Source organism: Micromys minutus (assembly GCF_963924665.1).
Source record: "Micromys minutus genome assembly, chromosome: 5".
In the NCBI taxonomy this organism is placed as follows: domain Eukaryota; kingdom Metazoa; phylum Chordata; class Mammalia; order Rodentia; family Muridae; genus Micromys; species Micromys minutus.
In genome coordinates, this window is record NC_137974.1 from 60488249 (window position 1) to 60512294 (window position 24046).

At 39.3% G+C, this 24046-nt stretch overlaps 1 protein-coding gene across 2 annotated transcripts in view; it reads right to left on the bottom strand.

Moving 5' to 3' along the window:
- Window positions 1–24046, bottom strand: part of CYP39A1 (cytochrome P450 family 39 subfamily A member 1) — a gene marked incomplete at both ends in the record, with an annotated part of 84466 nt that overhangs the window by 7439 nt on the left and 52981 nt on the right. For both annotated transcript variants that reach the window (XM_080916942.1, XM_080916941.1), the window contains 2 exons: window positions 23008–23096; window positions 23944–24039. In XM_080916942.1, coding sequence (XP_080773068.1) covers window positions 23008–23096; window positions 23944–24039 — 185 coding nt within the window. The remainder of the gene's footprint in view (window positions 1–23007; window positions 23097–23943; window positions 24040–24046) is intronic.

Sequence of the window (24046 nt, forward strand, 5' to 3'; positions counted from 1 at the left end):
GAGGAGCAGGGAGCACAGTGGTCTGGGGACAGCAGGATAACTCTTCAGGGTGGGGGAGGTGACCAGGACCTTACAGAGGTACAGCTGAGGTTAAATTATGGAGAACCAGGGTTCCTGAAAGGACAAGGGGGTCTGATTGGCAGCTACAGTGTCAGGCTTCTAATGAAAGAGTGGCATTCACAGGCTTGTTCCAGGAAAACTCACCAGTTCATAGTAGTGAAGATGGAAGGAAGAAGAGATTGAGTGGGGGCTGGGTGAGATGGCAGTAAACCATCACCTGGTTCCACAGGAGAGAATGCAGCTGGGCTGCCACAGTGGATGTGGGGTGTGTAAAAGACAACCCCAACCACCAGGTGTCTTGGAGGACAGCCATATATATCAAAGAAACAGGATGCCATAGGAGTGCTAGGATAAGATGGAATTACTTACTTCCATTTCGGATCTTTTGATTTTGAATGAACGTTTATTGTTGCTGTTGTTTTTGTTGCTGTTCCTGTTGGTCTGAAGCCCCAGGGGTCCTAGGACTCCATATCCCAGGATGTCCTCAAACCTCCTTCGTCTCCTGAGTATTTTAACCACCACATCTGGCCTCCCTTTGACTTTTGAAGAGTTAATAAAAACCTTTCTTTTCCCTCCTAGAAGTCATTACAGGCCATGCCAGCAGAGGCTGGAAAATTGTCCCCGTTGCCAGGAGCCAGAGCTCTGCCGTGTATTCCTGGTTGCTATCAGCTGCAGCTCATGAAAATAGAATGCTCTTGCCCTGGAATTTGGAGAATTCGGCAGGCAGGCATAGTTGACAGGATGCATTGAATCCTGGCTATTTAAGTTCAAGGTGAGGTGCTTTTCCCATAATCTCATCCTTCTAAGAAATCATGAGAAAGATAAAAATCAACTATGTGGCAGATTCAGTGGTTCTGAGACTTTAGGGCCCATCAGGATACCCTGGGAAAACTGGGAAGGCACAGCTCACATCACTTTATCCTCTGGGTTGCTGAGAGGTCTGGAATGAGACACAAGAATCTGGGTTTTGTGGAGGTTTCTGGGTAGTAGTTCCACTGGTGGTGTGAACTGGAAATTGAAAGTCTAGATGAATTTAGTGAAGAGGGCGGAAAGAAATACATGCCGGAAGTTGTACTTTTATCATTCCTCTTAATATTATTGCACAAAAAAATAATTCAGTGGCCACATGAATCAGTCAGTAATGGATGGGGCACAAAGCTTTTGACTGGGGATAACAGTAAGGATAAACAGGAGGAATGAAAGGTAGATGCCTTATTCTGAGTAAGGAAAATCAAATGAAAGAAAGACACAAAGACAAGAATGGTGTAGGAGTAAGGTTGAAGGTGTAAGAAACAGTCCTTGCTGTTGGGATTCTGTAAACCCCTCCTCAGTTACCTAGCAACAGCCTGGTATACCCGACCCCTCAATTACCCAGCAGTGGCCAGGTATGCTCCTCCCCAGTGACCTGACACTATAAAAGGGGCTGCTTGCCCCCTCCTCTCTCTCTTGGCCTTTCTTGCTCTGGTGCTCTTGCAGCCTTGCTCTCCCACTCCTACCCCTCCTCTTCCCTTTCCTTCCCCCCTCTTTCCCACATGCTCATGGCCGGCCTCTACTCCTCTACTCCCCCCCTGCCTCTACCACCCTCTTAACTTTCCTCATCCTTCCATGACCTGAATAAACTCTATTCTGTACTATACCGTTGTGTAGCTGATCCCTCAGGGAAGGGATTCCCAACATGGACCCCCCAGAGGCATCTCCCTTGCCCCCAGGCCTCGCCACACCTCCATGGGCCATATGCCCCCCACTCTCTTCATCCTTCTCCTAACACTTGCTACTATGGCAGAGGACTGGACTCTGGTCCCTTCCGAGTGTGCTTTTACTCATTTTAATGATTCCCCCATGTTTGAGACAAGTTATTATATGGAGCAGGGTATCCAGAAACTCATAGAGGTCTATCTGTCTCTGCCTTTCTCCTGACTGCAAGGGTTAAAGCCATGTGCCAAAGGATACTGCTGAATGTAATTCTGAGCATCTAGTTGAGATGTATTTTTTTTAATTTCATTATTTTTATTTTTGTGTATGGATGTTTTGCCTGCATATGTATGTGTGCAATGCCAGCTGAGGCTAAAAGAAGGCATGGAGAGGATCCTCTATAACTAGTTATTAGCATCCAGTGGGTGCTGGGCACTGAACAAGAGTCCTCTTCAGGAATAACACGTGCTCTTAATCTCTGAGTTGTCACTCCAGATTTTTTACATCAATTATTCATAAAAAATGTTGACCTGTTGACCATGCATATACATGCAGTGTAGACTTGCTATTTTTTTAAATGAAAGACTGAAAAGGAGGCATAAAGAAAGGAAAAGAAAGAGAAATGGAGGGAGGATATGAACTTGGAAGGGAGAACTGGTAGTAGGTAAAAGAGAAATAGGAGAGAATGAGAGGTGGATTTGATTCCAACACATTATATGCAAGTAGGAGTGTTCAATAAAACGTTTTAAAACAAACCATAACCAAAACAGAAAATGGCAGCTGTTGTCATTTTCTGTGTATATGTGCTTCTTTGTCCACATCTGAGAGGAAATGACTAGTTTTGAAGTTTCAATAAAAACCTTAATAGTTAACTTTCTTGCTTCAAAGACCTGCCAACATGTAAACTAACTACCATGGGAAGAAAAAGATGTATCTGTATTGGAATGAATTGATTCACAACTGTGACTCATATCAGTAAAGTTGAGATGAGTCAGAACCACAGAACACTGTAGGGGTTGGTTCTGACACTTTGATATAAACGGGAATCTGTGAGCACTGATGCTGAAGGTCCTGTTCTCCAGTTGGTTCTTGATTCAAATTCTTGATCCATCAATAAATATGTTGGCCAATGGATGGGTGGAAAAGGCAGAACCTACCAGGTAGAAGACTCAGGAAAAAGGTGGACCATCATCCTTAGTGGGAGATGGAGCCACCAGAGATGTAAGAACTCGGGGACATGGCCTCTCTAAATAATTGGGCAGTGGAGAGGTAGGTGAAGAAAAGATAGGAAAACAAGAGGAACAGAGATGGAGAAAAATCAAGATGGAGCCAGGGAAAGCAGACCTAGATCCTGGTGGCTGTAATCAGACATAGGTATATATAAATATTTAAAGGGATTCTATAGGTCTTTATTTCATATGGAGGGGCAGTTTGTATCTTTGACTATTGTATGTAAACTTATTGTGTAGAGCATTTGTAAATTGAGAATCTATTATATAAACCCATTTGAAAAGTTAAAAAAAAAAAAAGTAGGGCAGGCAGAGTGAACCACCTGGGAAGGGAATCGTGTGCAGAGTGTAGCTTGTGGACTGAGTGACAGAATCCATGTGCATGGTTTCATACTAAAGGTGGTGCCCACAGAGTGAGTTGGATTGAGATAACTCTTGGGCAAGTGAGGGTGTGTGACCAGCCAAGAACAAAGGGTGGGGTAGAAAAATAACACACTCAACATGGCACCGTGGTTCTCCTTGTGACAATTCAGACACCAGGAAAAGAGAGGGAGAATAATGGCCAATGGCTGATACTGGGACTTGGGACACTTTTTGAAAATGAAATCCTCTTGGTTTTATTTTGAGACAATCTTGTGTGGCTCAGGCTGGCCTTCCTCCTTCCATTGTAGTGAGAATTTTGGTTTCTTTAAAAACAAACTAGAGAAACATTGTAAGACTGTGTTTTTATTTTAATCCCAGATGTGGAGCTATGGAGCTGCTAACTGTTGATTTGCATGCTCTGGCAAAAGCATAGTTTTACCGTCTGTAGATAAACATCTATGGATGTTTCTGAAATCTGTGCTTAATGTTTAGAATTCTGAAAATGTTTCAGAGGGTATATTTTGATAGGTGGGGTGGGGAGTTGTTGGTTGTTCAAGAGGGTTGGTTAAGGTTTGTTCGTAGCTGTGATGAAAGAAGAAATAAGAAAAAAAAATTAAACTCAGAGCTCTCTCATTCTTCCCCTTTATCCTTCTTCCTCTCCTATCTAGTGATAGGGGTGAGAGGGATAAAGAGTGGGAAAAAGAATAACCCACAAAGTAATAAAGACCTGCTATAAGTGCTGTCCAGTTGTGAGCCTGATAAAGAAAAAAGAATGAGAAATTTAGTTTCAAAATCCATAGAGAAAATGTCAGGGGACCAAGGAATAGTTTTTTTTCCTAAGATCCCAGCAAAAACAAGCAAACAAACAAATTGTTGTCGCTACTACCACTGTGGTATTCCTCCATCTGTTCTCTGAAGTGATTTTCTGGGTTTTCTTCTCCTTTGTATATTTTCTTTCAAATAATGTTGAAAGATTGGCTAAACAGTTGAAAAATTGTGGGTGGAAATGGAGGTCCCTAAGAAACAAAAAATGGATGAAATGGAAAAAACAAAAGGGGTCACTCTGCTTCCTCTTTTCTGAAAGGGTTGCAACTGGGAAAATTGTGGGTGGAGGTGGAAGTACTTGGGAAGTGAGGAGCTCCAGAAAAGACAAAACAAGGCTCAATCCCAGTGACTGAGCAGAAGAACGGGAGTTTCCCACAGGAGGAAGGAGGGAAAGAAACTGTGCTGGAGAGCAGTCTGGTCAGAGAAAAGCTGAAGAAGCAGGAGAACAACCTCATGAAATTGCCTGTTTCAAAGAAAGTGTTAATCTCTAACCAACAACATCACCAGAGTTCAAGGAGAGGCAGCCCAGAGAGCAGCATCAGCTTTCCCAATAGTGCACCATATACCTGCTAATGGCATGCAACATAGTTCTGATGAGATACAATGGCATTCTATGAAAATGATAGATCCAAGGCATTTTAGAGTCTACGTGCATGTGGAATGCACTCACCTTATGTAAAACAAATTCTAAATAACTCAAAATAGAATTATTACCCAAGATTGAAAGGGACTTGTAACAGCTGTAGTAGAGACTGGACTGCAGTCGCAATACTTAACATGGTGGAGGGAAGAAGCCCTGAATATTCAACAGTGAAACAGAGTGAGGGGAAATAATACAGTAAATGGTCAATTGATGGGTAAAGGGAGATACTCTGATATACAAGAACAGATTCAATTTGATGATGCCACTATAAAACAATGTCCCTTAGTGGTTTTAATAACTTGGGACAAAATTGAGGAGCCTGGGGAAAAGTATGCTTCATTTACAAAGATTACACAGAGCTCTGGAGAAGCTTTCACTGATTTTTTTTTTTACAAAGATTAATCTCATCTGTAAACAAAGGCTCATCAAAACATGATGCAAGACGGGTGTTGATAGAGACCTTAGTATTCGAAAATGCAAATACCGAATGTAAAAATGCCCTTAGACCATAGAAGTGCAGGCAGTGCCTATGAACAAATCTATAATGGGTATGACTCATATTGATTATCATGTGTACCACACTAATATAATCAGTCAAGCTACAGCCAGATGTCTCCAATATCAAAATGTCTGGTGCTTTAATTGTGGGCAATGTTGTCATTTGCAGCACAATCATGAAAAAAGGCATCTGAAAGGGCAAAGCTATTTCTACCTAACTAAAAAAAAAAGAAAAAGAAAAAAGAAAGAAAGCCTAGGATTCCAGGGGTGTGTAGGCAAAGTGGCAAGATTTGCTATTGGACCAATGAGTATATGCCCAAAAGAGATATTCAAGGACATTTCTTTCCTCTGGGAAATGGCCTTGGGGGCCATGCTTGAGGTCCTACAGCGAAAAGTATAAGCTGTTTCAGCCAGAGAGTGACAAGCAAACAGACTGAAAAAAGATCCACTTGGTACTGGAGATTTAATGAAGGATATTGCAGGTAACTGCTCTAGACATGTCCACAGGTCATCTTACTCTAACCCCTAAAATTCAATTTTATAAAATGGTCCTTTGTCTTCATGGATAGTAGGGATAATCTTGGGAAGGATCAGTTTGATTTCTCAAGGATTCATTGTACATCCAAAAATTACAGATGACAGTTTCAAATGAGAAATTAAAACTATGGGCTATGTACAAAGAGAGATGCAATTTAGTGCAGGTGATAGGATTGTTCAACTGCCACTGTTTCCTACATCAAAGGCATAGCTGCTCTAGTAGGAAGAACAGGAATGTTTGGAAATACTGGAAAGTGTGTGTTCTGCCAAACAGTTGTTAATGAACAGAAGCCAAAATTAAAATTGCAAGTAAATGGTACTGAAATAGATTTGGTGGATACAAGAGCTGATCATTTCACAAAATATTAAAATTTAGAATGGCCACTTCAAAAGGTTTATACCCACTTTCTAGCAATTGGAAAGTTACCTCAGATAAAAACAGTATGTGATGGAATAAATGTGTGGGGCCAGAAGGTCAAAACAGAAAGTAAAAGCCTAGGTGGCTGACAAACACATACATTTATGCAGAAGAGATCTTTTACAGTTAGGTACTCAGGTTAAAATTCCTGCAATCCCAGAGACAGCCCATGGTGAAATAAGGGGTAAAATGGTAGGTGCTCCTGGTGAAAGTATTGATACAGGTCATTTAAAAACAACCCCAAGCTGTGCCAATGATCCAAACACAGAACTTAACATTTCCAAATGTATAAGGGGTGGCCACCGCTGAAGTACCAATGACTTTATTCTTAAAATGGCTGACTGACAAGCCTGTGTGAATGGATCGGTGGCCCTTAACTAAGAAAAAATTACAGGCAATTGGGCATTAGTACAAAAGCAACTGGAGGATCAACATATAGAAGAATCTACCAGCCCATAGAACTCCCCTGTGTTCATTATAAAAAAGAAAGAAATAGGGAAAATGAAGAATGTTAACAGATTAAGAATCTCATCTGAAGTTTACCCCCTGGAAACATCAGAGCCTGAACCAGCATTGGGTCATTAGACAAAATGTACAGGGTCAGTCAAAAATCAGACTGGTAAAAGACTCTGGAGACTAGTCATCTGTTTTGTGTTACCTCAAGCTTCTGAGGTGCATACTCCAGTAAAACACATATGAACTTTAATTAAAACTATAGACTAGAGCTTAATTACTAATATCAATGCCTATGGTGCCCCTACTCTCATATTTGACTTATGTAAATTATTTGGGCCCAAACTGTAATTTGCAGGTACCCAAAGCCTGTAAACATATATGTTCTTTCATTCTCTAGGTCTTTTGGATGTGGGATACAAAGTATGGAATATAGTTTGGCTACCCTTCAGGTATGTCTGTTTCTGTTTTTTTCTCATTGGAACAACTCTAAGGGGGAAATGTTGAGATCTTCCTTCTTCCCCCAGCATAGTTGTAGTCATTTTGTTCCATGACCGACAGCTATCTCATAATATGCTATAATATGCCTGCCAGTCATTGACATACAAAAAAATTGACTTAGAGTAGGGTCATGCTGACCATATACCCTGTTATGTTCAGTATGTTCTAAGTTTTGTTAATCTTAAGAAATTGTAAGCTCCACATAGGACCAATCAGAATAAAGGTCAGTATAACTATAACTATTCTGATGAGCTAGCTAAAATAGACTGAGTCAGAGCCAACCAGCAGGCAGCACTTTCTACATCTGCACAAGAGCTCATTGTTGTTTTCTCCTTTATAAACCATCCCTGAGAAATGTTCAAGGTCATACCCTTAGCCCCTGAATTCTGTGCTACTGATTCATCAGTCTTAGGGTGTGCATTTTAATAAACCATCTTTGTTTGACTGAGATTGATGTTCATGTGGTTTGTGGGGCAACTTCTGGACACCAACACTCTTAACAATTTTCAAAAATTAATGGGAGATATTAATTGGCTGCAGACTACCACTGGATTTACTACTCAGTGGTAATTTGTTTCAACTGTTACAAAAAAATCCAGACTTAAACAGTCAAAGATAGTTAACAGCTAAAACAAAGAGAGTTTATTCTGGTAGAACAGAAACTACAAGATGGATACATGGATCACATATATCTCAAACTTGATTTGTGTTTTGGTTACTTTGCCTTCAATTTATTCTCCTACTGGGCTCATTATGCAAAGGGAAGACAGTGTTATAAAATAAAATTTCTTAGCACACAACAAAGTAAAAAGACTTACACAGAAATATTTTCTGGTTTGATCATAGAAGGTAGAGTAAGACTATGTCAATTGTTGGGAACAGACCAGGAAGAAATCATAATAACTTATACTAAAGCTGAGGTTATGTCGTTGGTAATCAATGAAGATTGACAATGAGCTTGTATGCAACTATTTGGGAAAAATTAAGAGCAAATATCCCACAAGCAAATGTATTCAGTTTATAAAAAGAACTAGATGAATTATCCCATGCATTGTAAAAGTAATGCCAATTCCTGCAGTGCCTGCATTCTATACTGATGCAAAGAATTTGAGAATGGCAGACTATAAGTCATATGAAAAAAATTAAAGTAATTAATACAAAGCTCATATATTCCAGTTTAAAAATCAGAGCTGTATGTAATTCTTCATATTATTAGATTTTCTTGAATCCTTTAATATAATTAATGACTCTCAATATAAAGAAATGGTTGTTCTTCATATAGAAACTGCTGGATTTATTGCAGATAATTCAAAATGAACTTTGTTATTTATGCAGTTGCAATGGGCAGTTGGAAATAGAAACTATCCATTATTGATACATATTCAGGGTTTCAATGGGCAACTGCTTTGTGTTCTGAGACTGCAGAATCTGTAATGGCTAGAAGTATGGGCATGCCTGTACAATTAAGACAGACAGTCTCCCAGATATGCCTCCAGTAAGTTGAAGTAACTCTTTGCACAGTATAATATAAAGCACATTGCAGGTATACCACACAATCCTATAGAACAAGCAGTTCTAGGATGATCTAATCTAAAGGAAATTCTTATAGCAGCCTTATTTGTAATAGCCAGAAACTGGAAACAACCTAAGCAACATTTATTCCCTCAACTGAAAAATGGATACAGAAAATGTGGTTTATTTACATAATGGAGTACTAGTCAGCTATTAAAAACAAGACACCATGAGTTTTGCAGGCAAATGGATAGAACTAGAAAATATCATCTTGAGTGAGGTAATCCAGACCCAAAAGGACATCAATTGTATGTACTCACTTATAAGTGAATATTAGTCATAAAGTACAGGATACCCATGATATAACCCACAGACACAAAGAAGCTAAACAAGAATGAAGGCCCAAGCAAAGATGCTTGAATCCCATTTAGAAGAGGGAATAAAATAGGAGGCAAAGGGAGAGAGGGAGGGAGTTGGGTGGGAGAGGGGAGGGGGAGGGTAATGGAGCAGGTATGAGGAGAGACAGGAGAGAATGTAGAGGGGCAGGAGAATGAATGTAAATCTGCAGCTGCTGTGGGTGGGAAGGTGGGGGAAATCTCAAAGAATTCCCAGAAACCTGGGATGGGGGAGGATCTCAAGAGTCAATATGGATGACTTCAGACTAGATGGGGACATGGAGCCTGAAGAGGCCACTTCCGGTATCCAAGTAGGATCCCCAGTGGAGGAATAAGGACACCAACCCACCCACAAAACTTTTGACCCAAAATTAGTCTTGTCTAAAAGAAATGCAGGGACAAAAGAATGGAGCAGAGACTGAGGGAATGGCCAACCAATAACTGGCCAAATTTGAGACACATTCCATGGGAAAACATTCATCCCTGACACTATTAATAAAACTGTTATGCTTGTAGACAGAAACCTAGCATAACTGTCCTCTGAAATGGTCTACCCAGCAGCTGACTGAAACAGATGCTGCAGATAACAACAGCCAACATTAGAGAGGGGTTGGGGACTCTTATTGAAGAGATGGAGGGAGGATTAGAGGCCCTGAACGACATAGACACTCCACAGGAAGACCAACAGAGTGAACCTGAACCCCTGGGTGCTCTCAGAGACTGGGCCACCAACCAAAGTGCATATACAAACTGGACCAAGACCCCCAGCACATATGCAGCAGGCGTGTAGTTCAGGCTCCATGGCTGCCTTGTCTGGCCTAAGTGGGAGAGGATGTGCCTAATCCTGCAGAGACTCGATACTCCAGGGTACAGGGATACCCTGGGATGGAGGCTGCCCTCTCAGAGGTGAAGTGCAAGAGGATGAAGGAAGGGGCACTGTGATGGGGCACTGAAAGAGAAGCAGTGTTTGGGTATAAATAAATAAATTAGTTTTCAAAAGGAAAATGCTTATAAAACAAAAAGGGAAAAGAAGACCCCCAGGGATAGGTTAAATAGTTCTCTGTTAACTTTAAATTTTCTGAATGTTAATAAAAAAGAAATAACAGCACTTGAGATACACTGGGCTATAGGTGGAAAAGAACTGTAATTAAATCAACTTATATACTCTTAGGGTGTGTTGACATGAGAATGGAAGCCACGGAAAGTTTTGTGTTGAAGACACAGATTTGTTTATATTCTCATAAGAAATGAAAAGCTGTGGATACCGTCACATGTATAAAGATTAGAACTGAGTAGAAGAGGTTTCCTGAAAACCTGGGCATCTGACCCAAAAAGTGCTTAGTTCATTGAAAATACTGCTGGTTATTTATTTCAATTATATCTGGCACAATTAGTGATTTAAAACAGTAAAGGGAAAATGTAGTAAAAAAATTTTGGAATTCTGGTTTCTTTACAAAACACAGAAATATTGTGAGAGTAGGTTTTCATCTTAATCCTAAGTGTGGGAATGTGGAGCTGCTTTGAAGCAGCTGATTATGATTTGACCCATGCTGTAGCAGTCATGGTTTCTCCAGCTGCAGATAGTTTCTGCAATTGGGTGACAGGAGTTCTAGGAATTTCTAATAGGGTATATAAATGCCAGAGTCCTACTAGAGGGATTGGGTGGTTATTGGTCATTCAGTGGGGTTGGCTGTGATTTCATAGTAGTCACGCTCAAGAGAGAAACAAGAAGAAATAAATTAGATTTAGAGATCTCTATTGCTCCTCCTCGATATTCTTCACCATAATACGCATGCTTTATGGTTTGTTTTACATAGTATTGTTGAATTCTGCTTTTGGTAACACAGCCATTAAGAGAAACTTGCCAAAGAACTTGTTCCTGAGGTTCTTGTAGCCTATTACCGTTTGCATGGTGGCCTTGGGTTGGTTGAGTAACGTTGTTTCTTTAGGATTGGCCTACAGCTGCTGGTTCATGCGTGGTGTCTGCCTGCTGAGAAGACTGGACTACAGCTGCAGGTCAGTATTTGTTGTTTGCTATGGGACTGAACTGCTAACAGAGAAGACTGAGCTCACCCCCTAAGAACTAGTGCTAAATAGGTCCACTTCCTCCAAATCTTAGTAACTTTTCTCTTCTTCTACCTCTGGTGGGTGGAGAGAAGAACAGAGGTTGAACTTTCATTAAAGTAGGTTGGAAAACTGCACCACCAGGTCTGTCTCTAAAAGCCTCTTTCTAAACAGGAGAGAGATGCAAATAACTAAAAAGCACTCAGTTAAATGACCAGAGACATCCACAGAAAAGAGGTTTGGAGAAGACAATAGCCCACCAGAAGTGTCTCCTTTCTCTCCACACCCCCATTGCATCACAAAGGGTCCAGGGCTCTATTTTGCATATGAAGAGAGAAAAAGGGAGCTTTTCTGAAAATTTTGCTCAGAAAAGTCTATGTTATGTCTTGGAAGCATCCTCATCAACATGCTGGAGACCACCCATGCAATGCTGTACAGCTCTCGACAGACAAATTCCAGCCTCCTGATGAAGTATCAGAATTAAGTGTTCAGGAGAAAAATGACCGCCATTCTGCTAGTGGCTTTTATGCTCTTTTCAGTGAGGCACTGATCCTTAGCAAGACACTGACAAAAAAGAAGCATGGCTTAAAATTACTAAGGGGCTCTGGCCGCCTGGCTCAGAGCTTTGGCCCTAATGACACATGCACATCATCTGCACTCATCCTAATCCATTTTTATAGACCCTAGCAGACATGCCCATGCTTTGTGAAAATATTACAGTGCATTTCTAAATGTTAGGGAAATGTTAAAAATTATGGATGAGTGAATGTTTTCATTTTATCATATTTACCTAATGGAATTTAAGGGACACTTTTATTTACAGAACACATTACTCAGATCGTTGCCCATTAAATCCATGGGGATTTGAATTTGCTCATTCTTCAAAAGCAATGTGCCATTTCTATGCATTAAAGGGTAAAAGCTATTCATGACCCTTCTCAAATGCAATATTATGCAAAAATAATTTGATCACTAGTATATAACCATAAGATTATATTATGTACATTATAAATATATAGAAACAAATGTGTTTAAAGCTCCACAAATCCCAAATATATAATAGCTTTGATATTGACATCAGGTACATTGAACTTCAATGGATGGTTTTTTATTTTTTTAATTGCTTTGTAGATTGACAGGAAAATGGAGTCTTTATTGAATATTTTTAAAAGAATATTTTATTGATAAAAAAAGCTTTTTTCTAACTCTACACTGATATAGAAGTTATTTAACATGTAAGTCTTCTGTCATTTACCATGCGCCATCTTCTTTTAAGTAGGGCTAGTGTATTATTAAAGGTTTGTGTGTGCACACACGTATATAGGAAAACAGAAGCACATGAAGGTCAGACAGTCTTTGGTAGCCAAAAGTCCTGCCCTTCCACCTGTGTGTGGGTTCTAGGAATTGAGCTCAGATGATCAAGCTGGCATAGTAGGTTTGGACCTGGAAAAGACCAGGATTATATTTGTATCTTCTCACATCTAATCTCTCCAACCACAATAAACTATTCAGGCACATTTGGTATCTTTAAATGTTTAGTGTTTAAGAAAGTGACCTGATTAGGACACAGACAGATTTGTTTTCAATGGTAACATTACTTCAGAACCTTACAATGAGACATAGCATATATGTCTATGAATCAGTGAGTACTGTGTTAATGTTGGTTGCTCAAGAACAATTTTATTAGTTGACGAACAGTACTTCTAATCAATATTAACTGGGTCCTAACAGTATTTTTAATCTATATTAACTGGATCCTGACTTTTAAGTCATATTTTTCAATAGTTGTATGGTTTCCGTTAGTAATGCAAGATGCATCAATGACTTTGTAACTTAGAATTGCTCTGGGATACATCAACAGACTCCCTCACCTCACCCTGTGTGCAACCCCCCTACCACACACACACACACACACACACACACACACACACACACACCCATGAACTCTAAAATGTTTTATGTGCCTGGTCCTATAAATCACCCTATGATTGCCAGTGTCAGTTGCCCCTTGGACTTCTGAGAACAAGAGAGGATATGAAGAGCCAGCAGAGGCTGAGAGTAGGAGAGGGTAGAAGGATTAGGAAGTAGGTAGGAGTAGGGTTAAAGAGACAGAAGAGTAGGGTCAGAGAAAACACTTGATGCAGGATGAAAGAAGATTAAGAAGGGCTAGAGAAAGAAGAGAAGAGAAGAGAAGAGAAGAGAAGAGAAGAGAAGAGAAGAGAAGAGAAGAGAAGAGAAGAGAAGAGATGGACTAGAGTGCAAATAAAATACAGTAGAAAATGAACTGGGTTACAGACTAAGAAGACAGTTGGCTGCAGTGAGCCAAGAACAGCTGAATTGAGCCAGAGAACATATTGTTAGGAGACAGAAAAAGAAGAACCTACAAAGAACCCACAAATAATGTAGGTAAAAATGAAAAAACAACATTAATTTAAAAAAACTACACCTAAAAATTGTACCCTAAAAGTACAACCAGTTTCCATTCTTGAAAGGTAAATTTTTCTTTTATATATTTCAGATATTTAAGTCTTGCTATTATCCATCTTATCCAAGTATTTCTTTCTTGCTGCTATAGACCACTATTAATCTTGCTAAAGATCAGTGTCTTCAAAAACAGTTATATGTGTGTGTGTGTGTGTGTGTGTGTGTGTGTGTGTGTATGTGTGTGTATCTTCATGAGTAATATTAGCCACATGTATGCAGGTGCTCTTAAAGTCCTAGATTCCAGAAAACTCAGTTATGGGTAATTGTGAACCACCTGTGGTAGGGGCTGGAAACTGAATCTTTATTCTCTGAAAGAATAGGAAGAACTCATAACTGCTAAGTCAACTCTCCAGTCTAAGATTGCCCCAGAGTTAAACTGATATCGGTTTTTACAACCTTGCAGATATCCTCTTGTAAATGTGGGGACCAAGTAAAGTCAGCTTTTGATGGACATCCTATGGAGCAAATAGATAAATCATGTCTTCTTGTAAGATCACCAGCTCCTCCCTTCTAGTCTGCACCTGGGACCAGAGCTAGGGCCATCCCACTGGCATTAGGACCTACAACCTGCCCTCAGAGAGCTAAGCACTCAGGAGCACTCTCTCACCTAAGGCTGACAGATCCACAGGTAGGAAAAACTCCAGTCAGAGACAACAAGACGAACTAACATCACAGATAACAAGATGGCAAGAGGCAAGTGAAAGAACCTAAGCAACAAAAACCAAGGCAACCTGGCAACATCAGAAACCAGTTCTCCCACCACTGCAAGTAGTAAATATCCCAACAAACCAGAAAAACAAGATTTGGTTTTAAAATCATACCTCATGATGCTGATAGAGGGCTTTAAGGAGGACATGAATAAATTCCTTAAAGAAATACAAAAGAACGCAGGTAAACAATAGAAGCCTTTAAAGAGGAAACACAAAACTCATTTAAAGAGCTACAGAAAAACACAACTAAACAGGTGAAGGAATAGAACAAAACTATCCAGGGTATAGAAATGGAAATAGAAATAGTAAACAAATTACAAAAAGACACAACCCTGAAGATAGAATACGTGAAAAAGAGATCAGGAGTTGTTGATGCAAGCATCACCAACAGAATACAAGATATAGAAGAGAGAATCTCAAGTGCAGAAGATATCATAGAAAACATTTACACAATAGTAAAAGAAAATGCAAAAGGCAAAAAGCTCCTAACCCAAAACATCCAGGAAATTTAGGATACAATGGACCAAACCTAAGGATTATAGGTGTAGAAGAGAGGAAAGATTTCCAACTAAAAGGCTCAATAAATATCTTCAACAAAATTTTATTAGAACACTTTCCCAACCTAAAAAAAGAGATGTAGATGAACATACAAGAAGTCTACAAAACTCCAAATATATTGGACCAGAAAAGAAATTCCTCCAAATACATAATAGTCAAAATACCAAATGCACACAAAAAATAAAGAATATTTTAAAAAGTAAGGAGTAAAGACCAAGTAACATATGAAGACAAACCTATCAGAATTACACCAGACTTCACAATAGAGACTATGAAAGCTAGAAAATCCTGGACAGATGTCATACAGATCCTAAGAGAACACAAATGCCAGCCCAGGCTGCTATAATATCCAGCAAAACTCTCAATTAACATAGATGGAGAAACCAAGATATTCTATGAAAAAAACAAATTTACATAATATCTTTCCACAAATCCAAGCCTACAAGAAATAATAGATAAAAAAAAATTCCAGCACAAGGAGGGAAACAATACTACAGAAAAGGCAAAAAAGTAATCTTGCAACAAACTCAAAAGAAGATAGCCACACAAACATAATTCCGTCTCTAACAACAAAAATAACAGGAAACAGCAATTACTATTCCTTAATATCTCTTAACATCAGTTGACTCAATTCCTCAATAAAAGGACATAGACTAACAGACTGGAAATGTAAAGAGGACCCAACATTTTTCTGGACACAAGAAACTCCTCTCAGTGACACAAACAGACATTACCTCATAGTAAAAGGCTGGGAAAATATTTTCCAAGCAAATGGTCCCAAGAAACAAGCTGGGGTAGCCATTCTAATATCAAATAAAATTGATTTTCAACCAGAAGTTATTAAGAAACGAATAAAAAGGACTCTTCATATTAATCAAAAAAAATCTATCAAGATGAACTCTCAATCCTGAACTTCTATGCTCCAAATACAGCAACATTCATATAAGACACTTTAATAAAGCTCAAAGCATATATTGCACCACACACAATAATAGTGGGAGATTCAACACTCCACTCTCATTAATGCACTTATCATGGAAACAGAAACTGAACGGAGACACAGTGAAACCAACAGAAGTTATGAACCAAATAGATTTAGCAGACATCTATAGAACATTTAATCCTAAAACAAAAAAAAAAAAAAAACAAAAATATACAAATATACTAAAGAATATAATTCTTGGCTCCTTATGGTACCATCTCCACAACTGACCATATAATTGGTCAGTAAATAGGCTGCAACAGATACAAGAGGATTGAAATAATCCAATGCATCCTATCAGATCACAGTGGATTAAAGCTGGTCTTCAATAACAAAAACAAAAAAAAAAAAAAAAAAGAAACAAGGAAAAAACAACCCACATACACATGGAAGTTGAACAATGCTCTACTCAGTGATAACTTGGTAAAGGACGAAATAAAGAAATTAAAAATCTTTTTAGAATTTAATGACAATCAAGGCACAACTTATCCAAACTTATGGGACACATTGAAAACAGTACTAAGAGGAAAACTCATAGCTCTGAGTGCCTCCAAAAAGAATCTGGAGGTTGCATACACTAACAACTTGAGAGCATATCTGAAAGCTCTAGAACAAAAAGAAGCAAATATAACCAAGAGGAATACATGTCACGAAATAATCAAACTCAGACCTGAAATCAACCAAGTGGAAACAAAAAGAACTATACAAAGAATCAACGAAACCAGGAGCTGGATCTTTGAGAAAGTCAACAAAATAGATAAACCCTTAGCCAGACTAACTAGAAGGCACAGAGACAGTATTCAAATTAACAAAATCAGAAACAAAAATGGAGACATAACAACAGAAATTGAGGAAATTCATAAAATTATCAGATCCTACTACAAAAGCCTATACTCAACAAAACTGAAAAATCTAGAGGAAATGGACAATTTTCTAGACGGTGACAAAGTTAAGTCAGGATCAGATAAGATAAACCATCTAAACAGTCTCATAACCTCTAATAGAAGCATTCATCAAAAGTCTCCAACCAAAAAAAAAAAAAAAAAAAGCCCAGGACCAGATAGATGGGTTTAGTGCAGAATTCTTCAGACCTTCAGAGAAGATCTAATACTAATATTCTTCAAACTATTTTACAAAATAGAAAAATAAGAAACTCTACCTAATTCACTCTTCAAAGCCACAATTATGATTATACCTAAACCACACAAAAACCCTACAAAGAAAGAGGACTTCAAATCAATTTCCCTAATGAACATTGATGCAAAAATACTTAATAAAATTCTTGTAAACTGAATCCAAGAACACATCAAAATGATCATTCACCATGATCAAGTAGGCTTCATCTCACGGATACAGGGATGTTTCAATATAAGAAATTCCATCAAACAAACTCAAAAAAAAAAAAAAATACACATGATCATCTCATTAGATGCTGAGAAAGCATTCAACACTCCTTCATGTTAAAAAGTCTTGGAAAGATCAGGAATTCAAGGCTCATACTTAAACATAGTAAAAGCAGTACACAGCAATCCAGTGGCCAACATCAAACTAAACGGTGAGAAACTCAAAGCAACCCCACTAAAATCAGGGACTCCACAAGGCTACCCACTCTCCCCCTACCTATTCAATATAGTACTGGAAGTCCTGGCCAGAGCAATTTGACAGCAAAAGGAGGTCAAAAGAATGCAAATTGAAAAGGAAGAAGTCAAAATATCACTATTTGCAGATGATATAATAGTATACTTAAGTGACCCCAAAAATTCCACCAGAGAACTCCTAGAGCCAGGAAACAACTTCAGCAAAGTGGCTGTATATAAAAGTAACTCAAACAAATTAGCATCCTTCCTCTACTCAAAGGATAAACATGTTGAGAAAGAAATTAGGGAAAGGATACCCTTCAGAATAGTCACGAACAATATAAAATGCCTTGGTGTGACCCTAACCAAGCAAGTGAAAGATCTGTGTGACAAGAACTTCAGGTCTCTGAAGAAGGAAATTGAAGATCTCAGAAGATAAAAAGATCTCCCATGTTCATGGACTGGAAAGATCATCATGGCCATCTTGACAAAATCAATCTTTAGATTCAATGCGATTCTCATTAAAATTCTAACTCAATTTTTATAGTTAGAAAGAGCAATTTGCAAATTTATTTGGAATAACAATACACTCCGGATATCAAAAACTATCCTCAACAATAAAAGAACTTCCAGGGAAGTCACTATCTCTGACCTCAAACTGTATTACAGATCAATCATGATAAAAACCGCATAGTACTGGTACAGAGACAGGCAGGTAGATGAATGAAATAGAATTGAAGACCCAGAAAAGAACCCACACAGCTATGGTCACATGATCTTTGACAAAGGAGCTAAAAACATTCAATGGAAAAAGAGAGCATCTTCAACAAATGGTGCTGGTACACCTGGCAGTCAGCATGTAGAAGAATGAAAATGGATCCATTTTTATCTCCTTGGAAAAAGTTCAAGTCCAAGTGGATCAAAGACCTCCATATAAAACCAGATGCACTGAAACTAATAGAAGAGAAAGTGGAGGAGAGCATAAAACACATAAGCACAGGGAAATTTTTCCTGAACAGAACACCAATGGCTTATGCTCTAAGATCAAGAATCAACAAAGAGAACCTCATAAAATTGCAAAGCTTCTGTAAGGCAAAGGACACTGTCAATAGGTCAAAATGGCAAGCAAGAGATTGGGAAAAGATCTTTACCTTCTACATTTGATAGAAGGCTATTATCCAATATATACAAAGAACTCAAAAAGTTAGACTCTATAGAATCAAATAATCCTATTTAAAAATGGGGTACAGAGCTAAACAAAATTCTCAACTGAGGAATATCGAATGGCTGAGAAGCACCTAAAGAAATATTCTACATCCTTAGTCATCAGGAAAATGCAAATCAAAACAACCCTGAGAATCTACCTCATACCAGTCAGAATGGCTAACTAAGATCAAAAACTCAAGTAACAGCAAATGCTGGCGGGGATGTGGAGAAAGAGCAACACTCTTCCACTTTTGGTGGGATTGCATTCTGGTACAACCACTCTGGAAATAAGTCTGGTGGTTACTCAGAAAATCAGATATAGTATACCTGAGGACACAGCTACACCACTCCTGGGCATATACCCAAAGGATGCTCCAACATATAACAAGAACACATGCTCCACTATGTTCATAGCAGCCTTGTTTATAACAGCCAGTAGCTGGAAAGAACCCAGATGACCTTCAACAGAGGAATGGATACAGAAATTGTAGTACATTTTCACAATGGAGCACTACTTAGCTATTAAAAACAATGACTTCATGAAACTCTGACACAAATGAATGGAACTAGAAAGTAACATCCTGAGTGAGATCACCCAGTCACAAAAGAAAACTAAAGGTATGCACTCACTGATAAGCAGATACTAGTCCAAAAGCTCCAAATACCCAAGAAACCATTCACAGACCTTATGAAGATCTAAAAGAAAAAAGACAAAAGTGTGAATACTTCAGTCCTTCTTAGAAGGGAGAACAAAATACTCAACGGGAGGAAATACAGGGACAAATAGTGGAGCAGGGACTGAAGAAAAGATCATACAGAGACTGCCTCACCTGGGAATCTATGCAACCACCAAACCTTGTCATTATTGCTGATGCCAAGAAACGGTTACTGGCAGGAGCCTTATATGGATGCTTCCTCAGAGGCTCTGCCAGAGCCATACTGATACAGCTGAGAATGCTTGCAGCTAACCATTGTACTGAGCATGAAGATCCCAATGGAAGTGCTAGAGAAAAGACTGAAGGAGCTGAAAGGGTTTGCAACTCCATGGGAAGAACAACAATATCAACCAATCATATCCCCCAGAGCTCCCAGGGACTAAAACACCAACCAACGAGTACACATGGAGTGACCCATGGCTCCAGGTGCATATGTAGCAGAGGATGGCACTGTCTGGCATCAATGGGAGGAGAGTCCTTTGTTCCAGTGAAGGCTCGTTTTTTCCAGTGTGGGAAAATGCCAAGGCACTGAGGTGGGAGTGGGTGGTTGAGAATAGAAGCATCTTCATTGAAGAAAGGCGAGGGAAAAGGGGAGATGGGAGAGGGAGCGTAGGAGATAACGTTTGAAATGTAAATACAGAGAATATATAAAAAAAAATTGATCACCTGCTCCCAGAGAGTCCCTTGCAAGAAAACTTATCAAGAAATAATTCTTTCTTTCTCTTCCACTCGAATTTCCAGCTCAAGATAAGCCTGTCTATGATGGGGCTCTTCTTTTTGCATCTTACTATTTCTGAAGAAATCTGATAGCTTAAACTACTTTCTTCAGCGTGTTCATGTATGGAAGCCAGGACTTCATTTGTAATAAAATTAAGTGAAAATTTTAATTAGTGATATTTAAAAAAAAAGACGTCAGACATAGTCAACATTTGTGTTCTACCTGTAGAGTCTGGTTACACGATAAACACTTTGCTTCTTCACTTCCTGTGATGCTATAGGGAAGAGCCTAGGAAGGGCTCCTCTGCAAATGCCTTTAGATGTTTTCAAAGAGGTGCTGCAGCTCTGCCATTGCGTCTGTCCGTTGCTGGTGGCTGTACCGACTATATCAGCAAAATGTTCTGTTTACCCAGAAATTTTTGTTTCTCTCTTGGGACCCCCCAATCCAATGGCATACACCCCAGAAAACAACAGCTGCAAGCCCATAAGAGTATGTGTTTATGATGAACTTTTGACGGTCAGCTACATTGCAGGCAACCTACTTTGACTCACTGAGTGTTTTGTGCATGAGAAAATCAGTTGGCCCCTGCTATACCAATTAGGAATGGGTGTCATTTTCTGGTGTTTATACTAAGGATTCAAGGGATTAAATTTCCAGTAGAAAGCTCTCTTGGTGTGCTGTTGCCCAAATGAAGTCATTTGCTTGCCTGAACAATTTAAAAACAAAATGTTTCATGAGTTGCTTGTTTAAAATAAGGGACAAGGGGGAAAAGATATTTTGAAACAGAAACTTAGTAGAATACTAGACTTAATTCGATTTTTAGAAACAGGTAAAACATAGTCAACATTTGTGAATTCTGGTCACATCTGATAGAATTCCCAAAGGAATGCTTAATATCTTGCCTCTAAACTCCCTCCTGCTCCTAATTTAGCTACGTTCACCATCCATGACAGCCATTTATATTCAACGTATCCTAATTTTGATTTCAAGAGGCAATTTGGGGAGGACCTTACTTCATCCTACAGACTATAGTCCTTCATCAAGAGATGGATGTCAATGCATGTTCTCAAGGCATGAAACCTGGAAGCAGGAACTGAAGTAGAGACCACAAAGAAATACTGCTTACCAGCTTGCTCCCCGATGGCTTGTTCAGCTACCTACATCCCAGACCCATTTGCTTAGGAAGAGCACTGCCACCAGTGGACTGAGCCTTCCCAAATTGATCAACAATCACAAAACAACCTTCAGACATGCAGAGGACAATCTGATGAAGGCGATTCCCAGATGTGTCAACATGACAACCAAGATAAGCCAGGACACCAAGCTAACATTCACAGTTAACCTTTTCCCTAACCCATCCTGATGCACTCTGGCTCAAACATCTAAAACCATAAGCTCAGAGCTTCTCTGTGTGAGTATCCCTTTTGTTCATTTTGCCTTCTTAACCTACAAAAAGTTCTGTTTCCTTCAAAGGATACTTTTTCTGTGAAATCAGCAAGATCCTCCTAACCAGTTACACCAGCTATCTTGAAGCTTCAGTACCATGTCAGACATTGCTATTCTCCATTTTTTGAAGCAGTGTTTGAATCCCTTGAGCTCCTTGTCAACACAAAGAGTTCACCTCATGACAGCTGAGGAAAAGGCTCTCTCAGATCCACAACCTCTCAGGTACACAGGACACTGTTTTACATATAGGAAGAACTCAATACATTCTGATTGGTTTAGATAAGATACTATTGATTGAGTTACAGTTTCATGGCCCTATTTATTGTACCCATGGCCTTCATACTAAAAGAGATGTCTCTCAGCCTTAAGAGCTATCAGGGAGGGTGGTCTTCGCTCTTCTTGGAAATAATGCTCATCAGGAAATTGTCCACCACCACCCCATGCCTCATGCTTCGCTGTGAATATTGCAGTTCTTAGTTTTAATATTATGGTCAAAGCCAAAGATGATGAGAATAAGAAGTCTCTATTAAGTGTTTGTTTGTGTAGAGACTTGAAAACAAAAACATGTCCTGCTTTCAGAAGCATTGCATCCAGGATGATGATTTACTTACAAGGAGATGAAAATGATAAACTCATTTTTTTACGAAGAACTGCTTTTCTGGGGCTGGAGAGACGGCTTAGCAGCCAAGAGAACATACTGCTCTTGCAAAAGACACAAGTTGAAGCACCCACATCACCAGGTCACATCTACTGATAACACCAGTTCTGTGGGTGCACACACACACACACACACACACACACACAGGTACACACCCATAGATGTGATTTTGGAAGTAACATCTCTCATAAATTTGTTTTCTAATATGGAAATATCAAGAGTCAGAGTGAAGGAGATGAGTTTTGCTGTTGCTGTTGCATGTTTAAACTCTCCTCCTGAAATAGCTGACATGCATTTATCATATGTAAATGAGCATATGGTATAAAACATGCACCTTTAATCCTGGTGCTGAGGAGGTGGGCAGGGGCAGATCTCTCAGACTCACTGGGCTGCCATAGCTAAGTTTACACACTCTTTTCATACGCACACATATGCGTAGGCACCTGCACACATGTATCACATACCCCTCCAATGACATCCATGCACACATGCGGGTGGGTAGTGGTTCAGACTGTCTGTGCGTGCGTGAACTACAGAAGCCCCCATATCCTCTGGTACTAGCAAGCATAGTGTTCTCCTTGGGAGGTCTCCTGTAAGAAGTCATCGCAGACATTCCTACAAAGACAGCCCACTCCAGCACTGACCAAAGGAACAAACTGCCCTCCTGGGTTTCCCTGTAACTTGTTAATAAAGGACTCAATGGGCTGTGTCCCCTGGGCCTCTGTCTCGACCTCACCAATGCCGCTCAGCTGTGACACTGACCTTCCAGGACACTGGAACTTCCCGCCTCCAAATGCCATGAAGTGGTCCAAAAAAATGTACTTATCTAAATTCGCCTCTTTCCAGCGTTCCTGTGGGAAGAAAACACTTTTTTTTTTTTTAAAATCAGTCTTATATAAATAAGCTTAACTCTACTTCTCTGGGCTAAAAATGATGCAGTACAGCTAATCCTTGCATACAAAGTTGCAGACTTGTGGGTCATTTTTTTCCCTAGCCTGTTATTAATATCAGACACGATTGTGGTTTTGGAACGTGGACTTATAAACAGAAGAGGCTTAACAAGAATCCTATTAAGTGGCAAATGTAAATGACAGTGTAAATCACCTACAAAATCAACATAAGAAGAGGAAAGCATTTATCAAAAGGCCTTGGGCTTTATCATGAAATTACTCATAATTATAAATGTAGTAACAAGACACTGGAGGAAGCCTGGATGTGGAGTGGATACATCTGGGTGCCAGAGCTCCCGGACTTACTGAAAGGCAGGGCAGAAACTAGAGGAACTCTTGGGCCTGCTCAGCCCCGTCATTCCCCAAGCACATGAAGTAACGTATCGCCATTTTAATTTGCTGTGTTTTTATTTTGTGGGCTCCTTGGAAACCAGTAACAGAAACGGTTGCCCAATGGATACAAAATAAGGCTTCCAGCAGAAGCAGTGGCATTGACTTGAATGTCCTTTCCTGGTTTAATATAAAGATTCCTCTCTGAGGATGCCCATTCCACACTCCTTTGTTCGATCTGTAAATGTTGTGACATCTACATTGGAAATCCTACCGGTCCATTGTCAGCAATCCTGAGCAGTTACTAGAAAAATAATGGCTGCTTGCTGATTCAGATTCAGTTAATTTATGCATTCATATTTTTGACAAGAAACATAGAAATAATAAAAAATAATATATTTTGAGAGAGAGAACTTACAGGTTTGAATGACTCAGGTTCGGGAAAATATTTTGGATTTCTGTGTAACCAGAATGGAGACAACATCAACAGATCACCAGAAGGAACTGTGTGATTCTAAAAC